The sequence below is a fragment of the Chelon labrosus genome, assembly GCF_963514085.1.
Source record: "Chelon labrosus genome assembly, chromosome: 21".
Taxonomy (NCBI): Eukaryota; Metazoa; Chordata; class Actinopteri; order Mugiliformes; family Mugilidae; genus Chelon; species Chelon labrosus.
This window is the reverse complement of record NC_140354.1, coordinates 18,090,033-18,113,215: the sequence shown is the minus strand read 5'-3', so window position 1 is coordinate 18,113,215 and position 23,183 is coordinate 18,090,033. Positions and strand designations below refer to the sequence as shown.

Here is a 23,183-nt window from a genome sequence, read left to right as displayed (position 1 = left end):
GTGGGCTCTCCACTCAGATAGTTTATGTGAAGTAAAACAAACCTGATTATGTGTTTCTCTCTGAATGGAAACCTGAATCTGCCTTTTGTGGATGGAGCTATAAGTGGCCATATATGGGCAGAAATCTAGACTGGGGGCAAAAAAAATGGGTCCACACACACAAACACACACACACACACACTAGTCTATCTATAGTTGTGAAGATCATCCATTGACATAATTCCCTCAGACTTAACCCATATCTCAAACATCTCAGCTAAGAGGCACTAATGGTGTATTCACACTACGAGCATCAAAATCTAAAACTCAGTTAGATTCACATTTATAACTGTCAGCATTACGCCACTATAACGCTAGTTCCAGTTTCACTAATTTCACTCTACACAGCTGACAAGTTTTACGTCTGGACAATAAATGTGTAGCCGCTTAGCTTTGAGGTAGCCTAGCTCTTGCAGTGAGTAACAACATTCACTTACAAACACCTCTTAAAGGGAATCTACTGTTTTTTACAACCTGGACCTTATTTCTGGCATAAAATACGGTCGTTTACTCACCCATGTAACTTTAGTGTTATTTTTAGTCCTTTGGAAGATATTTAGCTCCAGCGGAGCGCCGTGTATATCCATATAGTGGAAGTGACTGGGGCACCGAAACCCAGCCTCTAAATAACGCATTATCTGCCGCGTAACTCGTTCATTTCACCAATATTTTGTTATGATACGCTAGTGCTATTCCCCGTTGAGTCCGAAGTTACCTGTTGTCTATTCGCGGAGGTGCAGCGGTTTGTTGTTCTTTAGCCAGCTGTTCCTTTCTCTGCCTCCACATCCTCCTTTCAACGAGCTTCTCATCTGTATACTCTGGCTCAAAACGGTAAGGACGTCCATCATAAACAAAGTCTTCGTCCACAACCTCAGAATCGGAAAAATATTCAGCCATGTTGCAAAAAAATAGCAGTAGCAAATTACAGGTAAACCAGCCCAGGTCAGAGGTCTGTAGGTCAATCTACAGACCCTGGATGATGTTAACACGTAACTCCGGACTCAACGGGGAATAGCACTAGCGTATCATAACAAAATATTGGTGAAATGAACGAGTTTCGCGGTAGATAATGCGTTATTTAGAGGCTGCGTTTCGGTGCCCCATTCACTCCCACTATATAGATATATGCAGATCTAAATATCGTCTGAACGACTGAAAATGACACCAAAGTTATATGGGTGAGTGAACGATCGTATTTTATGCCAGAAATAAGGTCCAGGTTGTAAAAAATCTGTACGTTTTTCGGCAGATAATGCGTTATTTAGAGGCTGCGTTTCGGTGCCCCAGTCACTCCCACTATACGCGGATCTAAATATATTCTGAACGACTACAAATGACACCAAAGTTATATGGGTGAGTATACGTCGTATTTTATGCCAGAAATAAGGTCCAGGTTGTAAAAAAACAGCAGATCCCCTTTAAGTTTGAATGCAACACGACCCCATCATGACTTTTACCCCAAAACCAGGCATTAACCCTAAAAACGGTGTAAGGACCGGTTTAAAGGTCCCCACAACGTTGGTGTTCTGCCAAGGATCGGTCCACACAACTACACAAACACAAGAACACACACTCTCAAACTGGTGTTTCTATCTTTGCGAGGACTTCCCGCTTAACATAACACATCCCGGCCAAAAGAGCAACACAATGTACGACAAACAGGAACACGCAGCAAACAGAGCGAGAGTGCACCACACAGTTTGAAGTCTTTCCTTGTCTGTACCTGCTTAATCACCCCCCCTTTCCCCTTCCTCTTCCTCGCCTGGTCAACTCTCTAAATGCATCCTCTGGGACTCTCTCTCTCTCTCTCTCTCTCTCACCCACTCTCATGCACGCGCACGCACGCACACGCGCACCGGAGCTCATATAGGAGGATCCCAGCAGAGTAGCGGGCAGTGCGCACCGGAACAGTCCGCTAACTTGTCCCGCCCCACCTCGTCCTCTCACGCAGAGCAGCGCAAATCGGGAGTACCAGCCACCGGGCAACTCCACACTCCTCCACTCCTCCAGACAGCCTCAGACTCGTCGTCATCGCCTGTGTTTTGTGTTTTTTTTTGTTGTTTGCTTTTTATTTATTTTTTTCTTACTCCGGAGACTGCGGATTTTACCCTTGATCCTTTCCAGTGGATACTGAGAGAGAGAGAGTGCGCACCGCTTCACCGAGATCAACTTCAGACACCAGTGTGCTGCTATTTTGTTCAATTTTCTAGCAGGGAAATTAAATCCAGCTGCCCGTCCAGCTGTCTTCTCTGCCCTCCCTCCGGTTTAACTGCACCGGTCAGACTTGGAAAGAGCAACAGCCTCCACCGGCGCATCCGTGAGGTAAGAGATGCGCCTGCCTCCTCTGTCAGCCACATTATACAGTCATATCCATATTTACTCAAGGGATGCAAGCTTTTTTTTTTTTTTTTCTTTCTGCTGCTGCAGCAACTAGAGCTTAAATGTGTTTTTATGTGCCATTTGTTAGATATAAAATTATAATAAAGCCTCTTTCATGCAGCTCTGTCTCCTGGAGCTAATTTTACTTCTACCCAAAGTGTAACAAATCTTTGTTCTGTCCGCCTCCAGCAGCAGCTGCACACACACACACACACACACACACACACACATGCACCTTTGGTACTAAGCCATATGGAACCCACGAATATTACATAAAACTTACATTTCTTCCCTTCTTCCTCCTCCTCCTCCTCCTCCTCCTCCTCCTATTTCTATTTTTCTCTTCCCCTTGCCTCGTTTGACCCTGTTTTTAGGGACAGATGATGTTTGTGGGTTGGGGCACATCTGGGAAAGCGATTAAAAGTTTCTAAATGAAATGCAAAAACCTGTGTAAAGTCTGATCCATAAATAGCTGCAACGCTGGATAGTACGACTACAGCAGCGACTGGGCCCCTGGACTAGGAGATGTCGGATGGATGGGGGCCCCGTTATTGCTGCAAGACACACAAAGTCAAGGAAGGATCTTACTGTGGTTGTTTTGAGCGTCACAGATTTGCATCATTCGCATCCTGTTGGTATATATTTTTTGTGTGTTTGCGGTAATTTAACATTTTGACTCCGTTGTTTTTAGACCGTTGTGGTTTAGCTTTTCGTTGCACTTCTGGCACCTTCTCTTTCTCTTTCTCTTTGTCGTTGCTTTGCGTCTCTTACATGTTTTTGTCTCTTTGCTGTCACTATTTGCTAATTTTGTGTGTTATTGTGGTAGTTTTTTAAGTCTTTGTGGTTAATTTCTCTCTCCTCGTGGACGTTGTTTGTCTCTTAGTCGTCATTTTGTGGCTTTGCAGCACTTTTATGCGTCTTAGCGGTAATTTTTTACCTCCTTGTGGTATTTTTGTGTCTCTTAATGGTAATTTCTTGTCTCTTTGAGGCAGTCCTGTAGTGCTTCTGCGTCTTGTCATTTTCTTTCACTTTGTGGTTGCTTTGTGTCTCTTGCGTCTCTTTGCTGGTGTCTTTGTGGCGCTTTTGTCTTTATTTATGGTCACTTTTTTTTGTCTCTTTGTCGTCTGTCTCTTAGCGGTCAGTTTATACCTCTTGTTCACATTGTTTGCGTCTTCGTGGTTGTTTCGCGTCTCGCGTTGGTTGTTTGGTTTGTCTTTGAATTTGTCTCAGTTGTTTTTTTTTTTGTCCACTGTGGGTTACAGTTGCTTTTCGTAGCACTTCTGCATATTGTAATTTCCTGTCCCTCTGTTGCCATATTGCGTGTCTGTGCTCATTCGGACTCTTGGCAACTCCTTGAAGTAATTTCGTGTCATTTTGTGTCTTTATTTGTTAATTTTTGTCTCTTTTTGGCAACGTTGTGCCTCTGTGATCATCTTTTGTCTCTATGTTGTCACTTTGTGTCTCCCAGCGGCCATTTTTCTTGGTGATTTTTTTCTTTTTATGTTACTTTCTTTGTCATTTTCCATCATCATTTGGTTGTTTTGCGTCTTTTTAGCCGTTTCTCGTAAAATCCCGGTTTGTCGTAGCTCCCTGTGCAACACTTGTGGTTGTATTTTATTGTGTCTTTCCCCTATTACATCTCTTTGTGGCTCTCCATCTCAGTGTGGTTGCTCTTCCTCCAGTTATAGCTGTTCTTGCATTTCTTTGCGCCTATTTAAATTTCCAAAAGGAAATGTTGCGGTGGGACGAGCTGTGCAACCCCCGGCCTCCGCTCTGGCCCCGCCCCTGGCTCTTCTTTTCACCCCGCGAGGACCGACCACACCATCGGACACGCACGCCAACATTCATTCCATCCAGTCCGGTCGATGCCATCATTGATCAGATAACATTGATCGGACGCCACCCAATCCCCCCTCCCCTCGTATGAACAGGCCCGCACTGGTGTTGTATCAGCTGGACTGGTGCCAGTCACTTCAGAGCTCGCTGAAGTGCCGAACAGATCAGCTGGCTGTAAAAGCTCAAACGTCGTCTGTCAGCATCTGGCGTTTATTACCCTCAGCCAGCATCTCCTCATCAGTTTAACGACAAGGAGTCTCTTCGTTCTCTCTTAGTCTCAGCTGGTCAGAGCAGCTCTGCCTGTTCCTTTCTATTTTTAGCCTCTATTTACAATGCAGTAGCTATAGAGGCAAGAAGAGTCTCACTCTGTTTCCAATCATCTGTCTCCCCGCCGCTTATTTATCCCTCTCTGTTGTATTTCCTTGCTTTCGTCTTTACACCTTTCACCCACTCTCTCTCTCTCTCTCTTTTATTTATGTGTCCCTTTCACATTTGGTTTTCTAAATTTTAACCTTGAACCACGGTCCACAATCCCGCGTGTAAAGCAGCGGTAGGAGCTCACTTCACGCTGCCACCACCTGCCACACACTCACTCATACAGTATGTGTGAGGCTGGGAAGATAGCGGTGTAAAGGTTAATCTCTGGATGCTTTTGACCCAAATCACTATGCGACCTACATACCCTCCCCTTAAACAACCCCCCCCCCCTTTCCCCTCCTCACACCCACCCAAACATATCTCTTAAACTGCCCCACACACATACAAACACTTGAGTCGTTAAAGCTTTGAAAGTTTGATTCAAAGTTCTGAAAAAAAAGTTAAGTAAATGTGATTAACTTGTTCTTTTTTTTTTTTGGAGCAAAATCTTGAGGCAAACCTGACCTCCCTTCATGACAACTGTCCCAGTTTAGACTCACATACGCCACACTAACCACTACATAAAGCACCTGCGCCTCAACCAAACGCCACAGACTGCAGCCCTGAACTCTCAACCAAGCATTTATCACTGTCGTCCCTTGACAGTATACAGCATTAGTTATCTTTGCAAAATATCCTGCACAAAAAGATGTTATAAAGATTGTGCGTTGTGTTTAATAGTTGTTTTTGTGTGTTATCATAGCGGACTTTGGTCCCTGAGATACGTACTGCAGTGGGGACTACCGTAGAGGTCTTTGTCTGGTGTTTATATGTCCGTCTGTGGCTTAGACTGGGAAAAGTAAGGCTAGCAGAGTTCTGGGGATGTGGGGGGCGCCATCTTGCAAATTTAGAGTAAGAGCGTTTGAGCAGTACTCAATGTTATCTATGAGCGCTTCCTCTAGACTCACTGGCGTTTGGGTAATACTGTGATCTGCTCTGCCCCCACCAGATACAAAGAAACGCTGGCTTATACGCTGCACTCATGTATTTTAAAGCTAGCACCGTGCTAATGCTAACTAGCAATTGCGAACTGTTTCGCCACGTAGCTTACATTGGAGTGTTGTTTTTAGCTAGCTAGTTATAATCACATTAATTCACTTATAGTTTCTCAAAACTAAAGTTTAACTTTAGATGCCTCAGATCCTTGAGGTCGGTTAGCTCAGTCTACAGCACAGCTACTCATCATTGGCAGGTTTCAAACGGACAAGCGGTTATTTTGGCATTCCTGTGTCTGGTGTTTATATGTCCATCTGTAGCTTAGACTGTAGGGAAAAAAAATGTCTCCACCTCCTTCCCTTGGGAAAAGTAAGGCTAGTAGAGTTCTGGGGATATGGGCGGCGCCATCTTGCGAGTTTGGAGCCAGAGCGTTTGAGCGGTACTGTTCGCATTATCTATGAGCGCTTCCTCTAGACTCACTGGCGTTTGGGTAATACTGCGACCTGCTCTGCCTCCACCAGATACAAAGAAATGTTGGCTTAAACGCTGCACTCATGTATTTTAAAGCTAGCACCGTGCTAATGCTAACCAGCAATTGCGAACTTTATCCCCCACATAGCTTACGTTGGAGTGTTGGTTTTAGCTAGCTAGCTAGTTATAATCACATTAATTCACTTGTGGTTTCACAAAACTAAAGTTTAATTTTAGATCCCTCAGATCCTTGAGATCGGTTAGCTCAGTTTACACCACAGCTACTCATCATTAGTAGGTTTCAAACGGACAAGTGGTTATTTTGGCGTTCCTACGGGACCGCTTCAACAAGTAGCTGACAATGGCAACTGTCAATCACATTTGTCTATCATGATGTCTTATCCTGTGTAGCCAACTACAACTGAATATTCAACAAAAACGACTTGTACTTAAAGAAGACGTTTTATCCAAGTAGCTTCTTCAACTCTTAATGACTAATGGTGGAGTTGGGGTTTAAATAGGAACATCTGTGCGTGTTACCCATCAGAAACTCAGTTAATGACTAGATACTTCAATGTATTTGGAGGAGACTGTTTGACATTGTCCTCTTTCATCCAATGAATGTCGCTCTAATGACCCATTATCAGTCAGAGACTCGAGTCTTGAGGTGTGTACGGGGGGTGAAACGTCTTGCGGGCAGATGTTCAGACTGCGTCGTAGATTGATGGTTAGATTATATCTCGCTCTGTCACGTGAGTTTCCGTGAGAGACGAGACTTTGCCCTCGTTTTAATATCCAGATAGCTTGCTACAGCAGCTCTTTCCAAATCCGAAGGTGAATTGTTTGACTCAGAGATGCTGACTTTCATCCCAACAGCTACATGCTTGAATGAACCTGCCCCGTTCAGGCAGGAGGTCACGGTTTGATTAAGCCCAGCAGAACTACATAATCAGCAAAAAAAAATTCAAACAGCACAGCAAGGTCTGGTTGTGGAGTATAAATATGATTCTATAATCTCATACCATGTCAGACCAGCAGACTACAGCTAATACACATCCTTACCACATCCTGTGTGAACAAGTAGAAAAGCTTTTAGGCTTTCTCTTAATGGCAGATGGTGGAATGCCAGAAGGGAAAAAGACTTCCGACGTGGTTATCCTCTCGTACCTCCCGTGATGAAGTCTCCTCTGGGACAGTAAGCAGGAGTATGAGATTGCTTTATAGTAATTTCATCACGGGATCTTGATAAATTTGTCTTTGATAAATTGGGTGTTTTAATAAACTCCACGAGCGCCGCCGAATGCGACGTCTGGTTTGGATCGAATGCGTTGGGTTTAATGGTTTCATCAACGTCAGCCATAATTGGACGTGAAAAGCTCCTTGGCAGGGGGCTAAGAAGAGAGAGAGAGGAGAAGAAGAAGAAGAAGAAGAAGAGAGGGGAGAGACGGTGGTAATGTGCAGAGTAAAGGATTAATGGTTTCAAAATTTGAGACAAATGGACAGGGAAATGACAGGAGACAGACGGAATACAGACGGCCACATGGCACGACAATGGTAGGGTCTTTCCACTATTTACATTGCGTGGTTTCTAAGGCCGTTCTAAAGCAGGTTTGCAGCATGATAAACACAGTCATATTTACATACATGGGTAATTTGAGAATGACATGGAGACGGGACAATGGAAAGGGTAAATGAATGAATAATGAATACAGGCAAATCCTATAAAGACGGCTGAAAAGAGGAAGGGCATTATTCTTAAAAGCCCCTTCTGACTTATTGAATTTGTTTATTTTATAGCACAATGCTTTTGTTACGGTTAGCAATGACATATTATATTAGAAATTTCCGGATCCTTGTTGAGGGACTTTGTGGAGTTTTTACCCTTTCTATACTTAAGTAAGTATATATACACGCCACAATGAGCAACTCAAAGTAGAAAAAATAGGCATCAACATGAGCTTCGAGCACCTCGGCTAAGCTAGCTACCATGGCCGCCACCAAGCAAGCCAGCAACGAACGAGCCCCTACCGTTAGCGGGAACATGCACCAACTTCCTGATCATCTGGCAGCGAACTGATCCTCCGTTTTTGTGGCGTTCTCCAAAATGGGAGTGTTACGTACTTCTTCAGCTGATTTGTCAATTGTTTTCTTGTTGTCTGATAGGATGACAATGCCTTGGTTGTTAATGCAGCACTGTTAGGGTTAGGTATATCTATCATCCACAGGACTTTCACCCAAGAGAATGGGGTCCAATTCTCATTGGGCACTTAGTTGAAATTTAAAAGCCTTAAAAGTCAACTCTACTCTAATGCTCAGGCTAAGTTAGCTACTTTCGGGTGACCGAGTTGGGAGACCCAACACAAGGCTAGTATAGGCGAATGTTTGACTTGCATCGAACAAGTAACCAGAGAGAGTACTCCCAAATAAATGCTAAGGCTGTCTTGTTTTAAGTGTTTAATAGTAAGTTCAGCACATCAGCTTAATAGGTGATGACACACTGAGTCACTGAGTTGAAAGTCGAGCTTTCCATTCCCGCGATGTGGTCTGGTCTGGAGTGGTAACAGGATTATCACTGATTTCCTTCTTGATTGCAGATAGCTGGAGACAAAGGCACGCGTCTCATATCTGGACAGCAAGCGTCTATTAAATTACAAACTCGGCAGTGATCGCAGCAAACAGACCCAGAGTCAAAGTGCCAGTCTTGGAACATTTCAGGCTGCAGCTCTTCATACAGCAGCTCACTGCAGCCGCTCCTTCCCCTTCCGTCACTCTTTGGAAGATTTTAGACTGACTTACGCTGCCATACTCACAGACAAATATACGCCCCATTTGCTGTGTTTGGTTCATAATAAAAGTCAGTGCATGCTGTGCCAGTTAAATGCTTGTAAAGGAGAACTACTGTTCTACTATGGTTCGTCCACAACCTCAGAATCGGAAAAATATTCAGCCATGTTGCAAAAAACTAGCAGTAGCAAATTACAGGTAAACAAGCCGACTGTAGCGGGTGCGCGCGGCGCTCAGAGATGACATCATCCAGGTCAGAAGACTGTAGATTGACCTACAGACCCCGGATGATGATAACAGCTAACCCCGGACTCAACGGGGAATAGCACTAGCGTACGATAACAAAATATTGGTGAAATGAACGAGTTTCGCGGCAGATAATGCGTTATTTAGAGGCTGCGTTTCGGTGCCCCATTCACTCCCACTATATGGATATATATGCAGATCTAAATATCTCCTGAAGGACTACAAATTACACAAAAGTTATATGGGTGAGTAAACGATCGTATTTTATGCCAGAAATAAGGTCCAGGTTGTAAAAAAACAGTAGTTCCCCTTTAAGGTGAAACTACAGCAACAGGAAATGACATTTATTCCAGGAATGTTACCACATCAAAAATACACATTTTAAACTAACTCTGTGATGAGTAAAGTTTGTTTTAGTAAATGTTTTAGATGTTACACCACTCCCCCAAGTGACTTCTTCACTTTTAAATGACCGGTGTGGAGCTGAGGTTTTGAATTGGGCATATTGGTGGGTGTTGCACATTTGACACTCACATGACTAGGAACTTAACCCTAACCCAAACACTTAAAGTCTTCTTACATAATATGAATCTAAAAGTCTGAGGTTAAAGCATCAGCACCTTTATTTGACTGATGGGGGAAAAAAGCAAGTATGCAGAGATTTTTAGTCCCATTACCGACCGTGTTTACTTCCTGAGATGAATCTACACCAGTGCTCGTCTCAGGAAGGTAGTGTCAAGAGGCCGAGGCCGAGGAAGAGCGAAGCGAAGACGATGAAAAATAAAAAAAGACAGGAGACAAACAGAGACGCCAGCAGGGAGGAAACAAGATGAGACAGAGAGGAATGGAAAGAAAGGGGCTAGAGGATAGATGGATAGAAAAGACAAATAGATGTGAAGCTGGAAGAGGTGGAGGGAGCGAGAACAGGGACGAGGGAGGAGATGGTGAGTGATAGAGTTAGAGGGAGGAAAGCATCCAATCTCAGTGTCGTCTCGGGAGGATGCTGCTGAAATCTGATCTCAGGCAGGAACTGGCCATCGCTCTACCTCTCCATGTCTGTTGGTAAGACACACACATACACACTTTGTCATGTAATATTGCACCTGGTGTTTTCCTCATACTCTCAAAAGGACACACATATACACACCTCGCTGACACTCTGATTATAAATCTCTCACACGTGTCCAACTTCGTCTCGTCTCTCCTCTTGAATCGCGTTTTATGACATTATAAAGAGAGTCACACGGGGCCGAGATGTTCAAATAAAAAAAAAAAAACATTTATGTGGCTGAAATCGTCCGGCCATTTACATGTACGCCTCAGGCTGTTAGATGTTGAGCTGGATGATTGATTAGTTCTGTTCCGGCGTCCGAAATATCCATTTTGAGAAGGGAAAATCATTAACTGCCCGTTACTGCTTAGGGTTGATTAAATATTGATGAGCACGGATTGATTTATATGATACTTTTAGTATTATATTTTTTAAGGAGGCTTATATTCCACTCTAGTTAATTTGTCAGGAATAATATGACATCTGGGGAAATATTCACTTCCTTAATAAGAGATAAAGAGTCATCAACTTCCTTCTAGGATAAATATTGTAGCTAGCATTGCAGCATGCTAGCTTAGCTGAGCATACAGGCTGTTAGCAGGTGAAAACGTTAGCCTTGGATTAAAAAAAAGTCTTTTTTGAAAGACTTCTCTCAAAAAAAAGAAAAACATGTTGTTTTTACTTTCACGTTATGATATGAAGGCAGCAGCTGGTGAATTAGCAAGACTTTAAGCTAGCTTTAGCGGCCTTATGACGCGCTTACAAACTGTTATTTAGCTAGAGGTGCTAGTAGGCAGGGTACTTTTAGATGGAGCTAATCTAGCTGTTTCAAATGTTATGCTAAGCTAAGCTAGCAAGCCTCAGCTGCAAAACTTTATATTTACTTGTATAACTCAACGCAATATGGAACAGTTTTCACAGACCGTTCATGAGAATAAATAAAAATTTTATCTAACTCCAACGTTTAATTAATATCAAGGCTTTAAGTTAAGCTATAACTTTTTGCATATTTTAGAATTAGCCAGTTGTTAGCGCCAGGCTATGATGGCGACGTTTGGAGCCACCACACTGAGCTTCAGAACTGCTCCAAGAAGCTAATTGAATTAATCTATAAAGGTTAGTAGATTGGATTAGGCCAAATTTTGTACTTGCATATATCTTTATATGTAAGTTATCTTTGAATGTAAGGCATTAGGTAATAGTTAGCGTCAGGCTCTACCATGATGGCGACAACCTGAGCCACAACACTGAGCTTCAAAACTGCTCCAAGAAGGTTTTTCAGCTAATTGCTTTAATCTATAAAGGTTAGTAGATTGGATTAGATCAAATTTTGTTCTTGCATATATCTTTAAAAAAAACTTAGTAGAAGATTTCTATGAAAAAAAAAAAGTTTGAATGTAAGGTATTAGGCAATAGTTAGCGTCAGGCACTTGCCATGATGGCGACGTCCGGAGAACACTGAGCTTCAAAACTGCTCCAGTGAGTCACGTCGCAGAAGATTTTTTTACATGCTAGAGCTAATTGCACTAATCTGTAAATGTTAGTAGATTGGATTAGATGAAATTTTATACTTGCACATAGCTTTAAACAAAAGTTTGAATATAAGGAATTAGCCAGTAGTTAGCATCAGACACTGCTATGATGGCGATGTCCGGAGCCACAACTCTGAGCTTCAAAACTGCTCCAGTGAGTCACGTAACTGAAGGTTAATTTGTCTTCATACATAGTCAATGGCAAGGACATGGTGGGCACTCTCTGGGAAGTTCCCCCGAGTGAAAATACTAATGGCTTTTAACAAGGTGCAGCAACGACATCAAAGTAAGGAGTGTCAGTAATATCCAGACAATAAGTATCTCTCATGTGGAAAAGTTCTGGGCGTGTAGCCATTTAGAAGACCATTTTATCTAAAGCTTCTCACTAAAAATAGAAATAGAACATTTGAGAGCCATTTAAACATGAATATACAGAACAAACAAACAGATGTTGTGAGTTCATTAGCATCATGAAGTAGCTGTTGAATTCAGAAACGGCTATTTCCTGCCTCAGAATGCCACGTCACTCACTAAACTGCCATAAAGGAACAATTGCATAATATCAAGCATTATTCAATACCGGTTAAAAATACCACTGTTGTTTCTGTGCTGAAGCCCCTCAACAGGATCAATTCTGAGTGCAGACTAGACAAGCACTCGGCTCACCCAAATCCTCAGATGATTCACACGAGCTCGCACACATGTAAAGGGGTACACAAACACAACTACACACTCACAAGAGGGGCAGCGAGTGAATATAGTGGACACTGAGCGTGGGTGGGGAGTGAGAGAAAAAGAGAGAGAGAGAGAGAGAGAGAGAGAGAGAGAGGGAGCATGAACAGACAAAGAAAAAGACGCTGCAGCAGAGAATGACGACAACATTGCCGGGGAGGGTTGACCACTTGGCCTCAGATCCTCTAATATGAATCAAAGTCTTTTTATATATTACTTGTAAATCTGATCTAGGGTAGGAAATTTACTTTTTTACACTGTGATCATCCTCCAGCGATAGAGAAAATATAAAATTCACCACCCACTCAGTACGTGAGATTCGGGTGCAAATTAGGTAACGTCCAAAATACATTTAACTTGTTTTTACTTTAACCCTGTGTGCCTCTTGGGTTTTTGAATATGCGCTCAGCAGTATTAAATAGCTAGAGTTTAGCCTTGCTTAACAGTACATGGAAAAAAAAGATTATTATAACGCATACTGTCGAAGTATGGAGCTAGATTGAAGATGTCGTTAGCCTAGCTTAGCATAAACATGTAAAGCAGGGCGAAACAGCTTTGAAAGCTTTGTCCAGCTTTAAACTGTCTCAAATTGGTTTGCTTTTCGCTTAACTCACACTTAAAAACATGGCTGCAGCTTCCCACAGTCATGGCGCTATGCTGAGACACACTTAAATCCCCAAGCAGTGACGGGAATTTTCTGAGAGGTCTAAGTGGACAAGTTGTGACGTCTTTGTTGAAGTTTTTATAAAAAATGGCAGCGGTGGATCATAAATTAATATATTTTTAATTTAGTCCCAAAGGCTTTTCTCGTTCTCATAATTTTAAAATATGTCTGAGGCAAACTGTTGATATTCCCAGCAGCATTATTATCCTTTCATTTTGCTTTTACATTGTTGTTAGCTTGCTAAACTAAACTAGCCTCGATGGCTTCTGGTTACACGCTGCCAATGGTGTCACGGCTGCTAGGCAACTATTATTTATGGCTGATGCTAGCACTAGAATACCGGGGCAGCTTCCCATGTCGTAACCACCAGCTCACAAGTTCCACTGGAAGACAGCATTAGCAACTAACACTGGCTATACTTGCTAATAATGCAGAAAAGTAAGTTGTTGGAGGGTTCTTTTTTACTTTGAAGAGCTTGATATTAGCTATTTTAGCGTTCTTTCAGCGTAAACTAAGCTAGGCTAACTATGTCAGGACTCCAGCTTCACATGGCACTCAAACCGCATGAATGTAAAAATAACCTTATTGTCTAACCCTTGGCATTGAAACAGTGCAGAAGAGTAACAAAGAACAATCTTTACAATCTTTAATTTGGTGTAATATTCAAGTTCAAGCCACCAATAAAGACGCAGCACATGTTAACGTTTATTCTTTTCTCCTTAGCACCTTTCAAGTGTTAAAAAGTAGAGCTACTGCTCTAAACACATTATGTTCTCATAAAATACTCTTTCCTCAACTTTAATTACCGTTAATACCTTAAGCTTCTTTAAAATGTGTCTCCATGGGATAGATTTTGCCTTTAGCTAATTGCATTTCCAACTACCTGAAATAGATATGACCTGTCAAAGTGCATATTACTGATGCATTAATCTTTAAAAGTTTTGTAGACGAAGGACTGCTCGTATTATATTGGACAGACAGCTCAGATACTGTACTTGCATACAGCTTTAGAAACTTTGTGCAAGATTTCAATGGAAGAATCTAACCTCAGCAGGTCCGATAGGTGCCGGCGTCAAGGAAGTCAGCCTGAGCTGATGGAAAGAGCAGGATACTTCCTAAACATGATAACAGGCATAAAGAGGTTTGAATGTAATTATGCCATTCAGGTATAGTACTTATTATATCATATCTTCTTCTCAAAGACGCCTCTCTGTCTCTTTAGGTGCCTCTGTGTCTTGTTTTGCCTTTAATTAGATTTGTTTCAATACTCACCAAACCCTTTGATTCAAAGGTTTGGGATGGCCGATGAAGGATAGCGGAGAAAAATGCATTTTAAAAAGATGCCAGTTGTGATTTATGGGCGAACAATACACTGGTGTGTAGGGGCTATATTTTTCTTGGGTTATATAATTGAGCAATGTTTTCCAGTCTTTTTTCTCTGAAGTACCCCGACAGCCTTGTCAGATGGGAGCTCGAGCTCAAGGCCACTGGAACCAGGATCATCATGTACAGTAGCCCGGTGTCACCTCTTTTGTCATCTTACGCGGTGATAATAGTGAAAAGTCCATTACTGATTTTATTGTTGTACTCCATAAACCGAGGTTTATCAGTGTTGGTACAGCCGGTCTCACGCAGCTTCTCATCAAAACAAGCTGTTTTCCAGGTACATGCACAGATGGAGCACTTGCGGTGTGTGCAATCACACATTTATGGCTGCAACAGGCATCCATAGAGGTGTCCATGTGGACTCTTGACAGGTGAGGAAGTTAATATCACCTGAATTGGCTGTGGCTCAGTAGGTAGAGCGGACCGTCCACGAACCAGAGCATTATTGGTTTGACCCCCCCAAGTCCTTGGCACTGGTGTGAGCACTTGGGCAAATGGGTAGATGTGTCATTATGACTTTGAAGCCCATTGATGAGAGTTGGTAGAAAAGCGCTATATAAACACAGGACTATTTACCACCATTTAGTATTTAACCCTTGTACTCCCTAAACTATGGTTTGTCCATGTAGCAGCATTAGCAACAACAGCAAATCTCTCATAGTTGGTTTGTTTGCAATGCGAACAAGCGCAACTCTTTTGGCTGCGTGTAGTTGTCCAAAGAAGTGTCCTGGACCCTCCCAGACCTGGGCAAGCATCTCTGATGAATGAATTTGTGTTTCTTGGACCCTAGTACTCCCTAAACCACGGTTTCTTCGTGCAGTAGCGTTAGTAAGAACAGCATATTTTTCATAACTACTCCCCAAAACAAGCAGCTTCCTGGTGCATTCACAATTGGGGTGCTTGCAGTCATACATTTTTGGCTGCATGTAGTTGTCCATAGAGGTGTCCTGGAACCTTGCAGACCCTGGATGAGTCAATTTATGTTACTTGGACCCTAGTACTCACTACTTCCCTACGTAGTAGCATTGGTCTCTCACAGCCTTTCCTCAAAACAAGCCAGGTACATGAGCCGTTGGTGCACTTCAAGTACATACAGGCACAAATTGTTTGGCTGAAATGGTTCTTCATAGAGGTGTCCACTCTTGTGGACTTGACAGGTAAAGAAGAAATTTACATCACATGATTCTTTGAACTCCCCAAACCATGGTTTGTCCATGTAGCAGCAACTGCAAGTCTCTCATAATTGGTGTGCTTGCAGTGTGTTCTGCACATGGTTGTCCATAGACGAGTCACTTTATGTTGCTTGGACCCTAGTACTCCCTAAAACATGATTTCTAGACATAGTAGCATTAGCAACAACAGCATATCTCAGCAGGTGTCCATAGAGTGTCCATGTGGACCTTCACAGACTTCAGTACACAAGGAAATTTACCTTACGTGGACAATGGTGCTCCATAAACCATAGTTCCTCCACTGAGGTCTATCACAGCCTTTCCGCAAAACAATTGATGCATTCACAGTTGGCGCGCTTACTATTGTGCTATTCGTAAAATGCCTTGCAATGCCTTGAACAGATGTGGAAATGTATGTTCCTTGGATCCTAATGGATCCAGAGAGCTTAAAGCTCCTTAAGGATCCACCATCAGCTTCCTATGTCTTTTTTCTTTTTTTTAACTTCAGATAGCTCTTGAGGCGGTGGGGTGTGAAGGTGAGGGGGAAGGTCAACACACTCATTATTACTGTGTGATTATTGAGTGAAGTTTTGTTTTTGTTACAAGTCTGCACATGCTTAGACCATCGGTCGGGAGAGCGTTGAGGAGGTTGATGAGAAGAATTGGGACACAGCAAAAAGCACATGCTGCCCTTTTTCTTCTAATTGGGTATTGGCGAAAAACATTTTCCCTCTCTAGAGGTAATGAACATCAACTCCACTTTAACCTACTTTCATTAATCTTGGTGTGAAGTTATCATAGTACAGGTGGCAGCAAATAAGAAGTGTACCAAAATATACATAATTAGTTGGAAATGTAATTTGTTAGATTCATTGTTGAAGCTATGGAAGAGGAAACCTGGAGCCCAGTGGACATAAAGGAAATTAACTGAATGTGTCCAGTGGTGTTAAGAGAGTCTCTGGCAGCACTTGGTTGTACTGAATTGAACAGCCTGTATTCTCCTTCCCTGTAGGTGGAATCGCTAAGCAGCAGCACTAAATCAGATGTACTTTGAGGTGTTCTTGCTGCAGGGCACAGATGTATTGAGCGTGTCTGCTTGCTGTTTTAACATTGCACTGTATAAATATAACTGTGGCCTCCTCTCGCTGTATGATCCGCAGGTAGAGTGAGCCACACATCGAGCTGCAGCCATGGACGAGATGGACCTGCCCCAGATGAAGAAGGAGGTGGAGAGCCTCAAGTACCAGCTGGCCTTCAAAAGAGAGAAGTCCTCCAAAACAGTGACTGAGTGAGTAAATCGAGTCAGAAATGTTAAATAAAATGGTTTTGGCTTTGCTTCGTACGCTGAGCACTGACTGTACGGTAAATATGGCGCCACAGTCACTATCCATTAGCATAGCTTAGCACTATATTGGATGTGTCGGAAAACAAAATTATTCCAACTTTTTGGGCAACGGTGTATATGAAAATAGAACATATTTGTTCAGTAGAGAATTTAAAAGGTGCCGGGAATCTTGACGTTGTTAGCTTTGGACAGAGCTAAGCTAGCTGTTTGCTTCTTGTGTTTGAGCTAATGGGTGAATAGGTGCATTTCCCCAAATTATTTCCTAATCAGATAATATTCATCCTTTATTCTGGTGTATAGCTTTTTATAGTATATAAAGACAAAAACAGACAAATTAATGATTTCTTTTTTAACATTTTTTAAATGTCAAATGCCACACACCCCAAAAAAAACCTAAAAAACAAGCTGTCTCTTGTGGGATTCTTTCATGACAGTGTTTAATTGTGTCATGCAGGATTAATACTTGCATAGCACATTGGCATATAGAGATATGCACAATGCATATAGCAAATACAGGATTGTACATCATGTACTTTGCACAGCTATGAAGCCTTGGAGTTATTTAAATGCAGATGAATTTCACTATCCATACAGTGACACACACTGTAAACAGTTGTGCTGGTGCTTTTTCACTTAAGGTTTATTTTCCACCACCTTTAGGGCTTTTCGTCTAACTTTGATCATTTCTTCTTCCCTCTTGATAATTTAGCCAATCAACGGAAAGCACGTTAATGAGCATGTCTTAAATTGAGACCGTTTAACTGTCCGCCGTTTCTAATCGCCTGTTCTGTGTAGTTTATTCAATTGTGTTTTGGCGAGATAAACACTACCCGCAAAATGCTCGCTGTAATAAATACACCGCTTTGCACCATGATGATAAAGCAGCGATACTGGCTGACTTCATTAACTGAAGCCGCGCTGAAAGCTGTTGTCACGGCCGCAAAGCACATCCAAGCATTAGGAAAAGCTGCAGCCATCATTATGTTCTGTGCAGCACTCTCTCTCTCTCTCTGTGTCGGCCTGTCTCTCAGCGCAGTGTCAGTAGATTAAGCACCAATCAGGGAAACTCAGAAGAAACCCTTCATCCGAGGCTTCATCAGATAGAGCACAAAAATATTCATGGTCAGTGTTTTTGAAACCCTGCTTCACTTCAGAATATAAAAACTTTGAGGGAGTTGGACGGAGGCTGTGATGGAAAGAGCTGACTGCCTTGCGGCTCTGTTAGTTCATGGATAATTAACTGAATTTAAAGAGAGACTCTGTAAATTTTAAGACAGTACTTCATATATTCTCCCTCATACCAATGACATGTTAACACCCTAACCCAGGGGAAAATTTGTCGTTATTCATAGGGTAATATTCCACTGTGATACTGGTCCTGTCCGGGAGTTTGACACCCCTGACCTAAGTGGTGTTACCTGCTGTACACCTATGCGTCACATCTAATAGGCTGTTTAGGCTTCTGCGCCAATTTGACACCTTAGCTACGGCAACAACTCAGACTCTTAACGCCGTAGCCTGATGTGCACATCCCCAGAAATGTAACTACGCACTGCAGCGACGCAGACTGCAAGAGCTGTGATTGGTCCGCTTGGCAGTGGCGTGTTTCTGCTTTAGTATTTTCGGCTGCTTCTCCATCTCTGCCATTTTCAAATTGATTGTTTTGGATCAATAAAGATGGAACACATCGGGGAAAGGTTAACTGAGGAGGTATGGAGACCTAGCTAAAAAAAAAAACACCATTAGCTACTGGTCACACCGGATCAAGTGAGGCCACTGATGTGAGCAATGGTGCGTCTTATTGATAATGATGGAGAATGTTTTATTTGTTCTTTTTAAAAAGTATCATAGTCTTACTTCAAGGTACATTTGCTTTATTGGATATGAAACATCGGGTTAGCTTAGCTTCATAGCTGAAACTTGTCCGTCTTTCACTAATATGTCATGTTTTCTCAATGCGTACAAAACGTTGGGTTTTAAACACAGTAAATTCATGTGAAGTTAAAATCTGTGACTGTTTCTTGTGCAGGCACAGGACCGCTTGGTATTTCCAGCGCTTGGTATTAGCCAACCTAACTACGTAGCTTCATGTTTGCCGTGTCATATTTTCTCATCTTGTAAATGAATATGCATGTTCCTCAAAATGTCAAGTAATCCTTTAATGCTTTAATCTCCAAATTAAAGTGCTTAAACATACGAAATTACCACCTAAGTTTTTTTTTGTGCAGGTTCTCCCTTTCTTTCTTGCCTTGTATGGAAGTGGATAGATTGTTGTAATAGTCTTCCTCTGGAATTTAAAAAATGCATCTCCGTCTCTCTCTCTCTCTGTCTCTCTCTCCCCGCAAAGTTTGGTAAAATGGATAGAGGACGGCGTCCCGGAGGACCCCTTCTTGAACCCGGAGCTGATGAAGAACAACCCTTGGGTGGAGAAAGGAAAATGCATCCTTCTCTAGAAGAAATCATCCGCCCTGCAACGACCGTCCAACTTCAACACACTCCCTTACAGACGAACCCCCTCCCCTCCCCCGAAGCTGACCCTCAGGACAGCGCCTCCTAACCTCTCACCGTGAATGTACAACATCTGATACACCCGACACACAACCCCTCCCCCCACTCCAAAAACAAAAAAAAACAAGGGCACAGAAACACACATTCATCACTCAAAACTTTGGGCTCGTCCCTGACTGCCACACAATCACTGCAAGTTTAGTCCTGCCACGGCAATGCATCATTACTATGATATGACGACAATGGTCAATACTTGTACTACTACTACTACTACTACTGTCTTTATATGAATATATGACGAGTTATTTATGCAGCTGCCAGTCACGAGCTTTTTTCTCTGCAGATTTGTTTTAATTTTAATTTTTTTCTCCATTTTTGATGAGCTGTACTAAACTGGAGAGTCTCACTGCTAGACCGGCTGCCGATCCACTGGGGGAATTTTTGTTTCGACGAGGGAGATATATATTAAAAAAAAAATTATTACCATCATAAAACAAATTTGGCTTCTTTTTAACTGACAGCCAATAAAGTACCGACGTCCGTGGTTGACAAAATAAATAAAGTTGCTAACTCCTCGTTAAAACTAAATGGAGATTCATTATGTATATGCCTCTGCAGCTGGAATGATTAAAACAACAGTCAGTCTAGGCTACAAGCCAACAAATGCACATAACTATAACATCACAATTTACAAGTCTTTAAATCCTCTTGCGGAGCGTTTGCAGATTATTACAGACGACACTTTTAAGGCTTTGCTACGTGAAAATGAGCCAACAAATCATCTAAAGGTGTCTGTATGTGCGGCAGTTGTCAGTAGAAGCGTAATGAAACTTTAAGATCTAACAAAATCTCCCCCAGACTTGGGCCCTGTTCAGACTTCGTACTGACATGCATTTGGAGTGATCAGATCACAAACGGCCAGCTTGGTTACAGGATGCGTTTGGGATCCTAGGACCGCAAACGCTCGTTGTCCACGTTGACGGGCCGCCCACTCAGCAGAGCTTTGCACCATTGATGATCACTGTTTAACATCCTCAGTCCGTGAAGCTATTAACTAAATAAACAAACAAATCCGAGAACTAAATGCAAGAACCAACAAGTTAAATTACTGAATGTGTGTAGTCTTTCTGATAAAAAAATAGAAGGTATTGGCACGTGGCTAGGTTCATGTTGACGTATGCAAATTACGTTTTTTATTGAGCTTTGCTGGTGGAGATTTTACCCTCCTCTGCAGCAAACGGTGCAGCTGTGACGTTTTCTCTAAAGTAGCTAACGTCAAGGTGGATGAAAAAATTAATAAATAAATATTAACTGAACATGTGTGCTCATAGTTCCACGATTTGCATCGCGTCTCCACGTCAGGGCACGCACACACATAGAAAGCAGCGCTGTTCATGCTAGCGATCCATTAGCGGTAGCAGCTGTGTGGCTCAAAACACATGTGGAAAAACACATTTTGATGCAACTTGTGGCCATTTATGATCAGATCACTCAAGATGCATGTTTCTACCAGAGCTGAATTTAAACGGAAAGTGATCTGATTGTCCTTTATATGCAAGCAGCAACATGCATGAACGGCCTCGGGGAGCTTTCCCCAGACAGAGTGACTCCTTCAGTTCTGATACAGTTTGTAGTTTTATATAAAAGCGCTCGTAATAAGCATGGTTATCACATCGAGATCTGTTGTTTTTGCTTCGGTGTCATTAGGTCAGCGGGTGTCACAGCGGCTCTGTTTGTGTCGAACCCGACCCTGACTCCGGTCTCTGGAGGAGTCTTGAGTTTACTTCTCTTCCTTAGCTACAGCCCTCTAAAGACAACACGGAAACCGGCGCAGACGAACCACGCGCACGCATCGTCGTCTCTCTCCACACATGTACAGTCAGACCCCTTTAACTTATTAACTTATTTATTTATTTATTAATAAGACCCATAACTTAGTTTTTTGTTTCTCCATGCCTGCACTCCCCATATCCTTAGACCTTCCTTAGAGAAAATATAAATCTCCACCTTGCCAGATCACCGTCATCTACTACTGCCTTGGACACGATTTCCTTAAAAAAACGAGAATGTAAATACGTGGCATGAGGTTCGAAGCGTCACCACCGACCTCAGAGCGGGGCCCCGTGGGTGCGCGTGGGTGCGTGCGTGCACGTGACCGCAGTGTTTATGCGCGCATATTTCTGGGAACAAATTTGGACATCGGGGTCCCGTGTGGATCGCGAAAGCACACATGCAGCTGCACACACACACACGGGCACACACACACACGGGCCCGAGGCTTAGCAGACCAACACACACATACTGCTTAGTGAGAAAGTGTATGAGGGGAGGCGTGGCAAGGATGTGGGATTCTCTAAAGGACTTGGGACAGGGCGGCCTCAAGTCATCTCAGTGTATTTGTAAGTGTACAATTTAATTTTACAATGTTAAATGAAAACTTCTTACTTCCTGCCAAAACCCTTGATGGTTTTAGCAGTAATTTCACCAAATTTACTGATTTGTTCCACATTAATAAACTCATTTACGAAGATCCAGTCATTTAATGGTGAATGTTTAAGGTGGGGGCTCTAGCTTCATGTCATCCTTTAATACAACCTTTAATTTTTTGGGCTTTAGACGTTTCAATCCCTCTTAAAATGAAACTAAAAAGTGCACGAGATGAATCCAGACTCCGCCTGTCCCTCGTTCCCTTTTTATTTTTTCTGTCCAGCTACTGTAACTTTACTTGTTTGGTTTGTTTTTATATAATCTGAACGTTGGGTATGTATGTAAGTTATTACTACTATAGCGACAGCATAAAAACCTTGTCTAACTATTTAGCGACATATTCCTTGTGAGAGTGCTTTGGAAAAAAAAAAAAAAAATTAATAATAATAATATTATGCATCAGATCAAACGTCCTAGTGTGAAGATGACAACGAGCAATAAATTATAGATCATTTTTTATTGAATGTTTTACAACAAAACATTTATCTTATTGAATAAAGTAGACGATTTTTAGACAGCCTGGTTGTCTCGGTTGGTTTTTAATGTGTTTATGTGAATGTGCATCAGTAAAAGACAAAGACAGTCCTGTTTCCAGACTTCTGAATTGATTCCCGCATCTTCTACCAAAGAAAAGTAGCAAGAGAGTCGTCGCCGCGAGAATTACAAACCGTGGATGCAGCAATGCAGGGTGTGAAGTATGTACGTTTACCAAGTATGCGGCCAAAAATGATATCCACAGGACAGATTCTCCATTATTAACTCATTATTCAGCAAAAAATAACATAAACTAAGCTTTTCTCTCAAATGGATATTCATTAACATGAGTTCCATGCCTTGCAGCAAGAAGGTTCTGGGTTTGAGTCCATTGGCCGACTGCATGGGCTCTCTCCAGGTACTCCAGCTTCCTCCCACCGTCCAGAGACATGCTCATTAGGTTCATTGGTGATTCTAAATTGGTCGTAGTAGGTGTGAGTGCGAATGGTTGTCCTCTCTGTGTTAGCCCTGAGATAGACTGGAGACCTATCCAGGGTGTACCCCGACTCTCGCCCCAATGACAACTGGGATAGGCTCCATTCCCTCCCTCAACCCTCCAGAGGACAAGCGGTTACAGAAAATGAATGAATGAATGAGTTCCATGGTGCTGGTCTTGACCATGTTGGCCTCCATGGTTGTGGCTTTGCACTTAAGTGTTACAACA

General features: G+C 42.4%; 1 protein-coding gene across 2 annotated transcripts; it reads left to right on the top strand.

The window, feature by feature from the left end:
- Nucleotides 1-2,130: 2,130 nt before the first annotated feature.
- gng13b (guanine nucleotide binding protein (G protein), gamma 13b) lies at nt 2,131-22,603 on the top strand. Of its 2 annotated transcripts, XM_084570406.1 has the most exons (3): nt 2,131-2,361; nt 16,806-16,933; nt 19,338-22,603. In XM_084570406.1, exons 2-3 carry the CDS (start codon nt 16,836-16,838, stop codon nt 19,441-19,443), a joined length of 204 nt encoding a protein of 67 aa, XP_084426532.1. In that variant the 5' UTR covers nt 2,131-2,361; nt 16,806-16,835; the 3' UTR covers nt 19,444-22,603. The 2 variants fall into 2 exon arrangements, with proteins under 2 accessions (XP_084426532.1, XP_084426533.1); XM_084570407.1 differs by lacking the exon at nt 2,131-2,361 and having other exon boundaries at nt 16,522-16,933.
- The last annotated feature ends 580 nt before the right edge of the window (nt 22,604-23,183 follow it).

Bases quoted from the DNA above. Each gene is read 5' to 3' on its own strand.
- gng13b (XM_084570406.1), top strand. From the start codon at position 16,836: ATGGACGAGATGGACCTGCCCCAGATGAAGAAGGAGGTGGAGAGCCTC. The intron at 16,934-19,337 runs GTGAGTAAATCG...CTCCCCGCAAAG, and splicing joins TCCTCCAAAACAGTGACTGA to TTTGGTAAAATGGATAGAGG.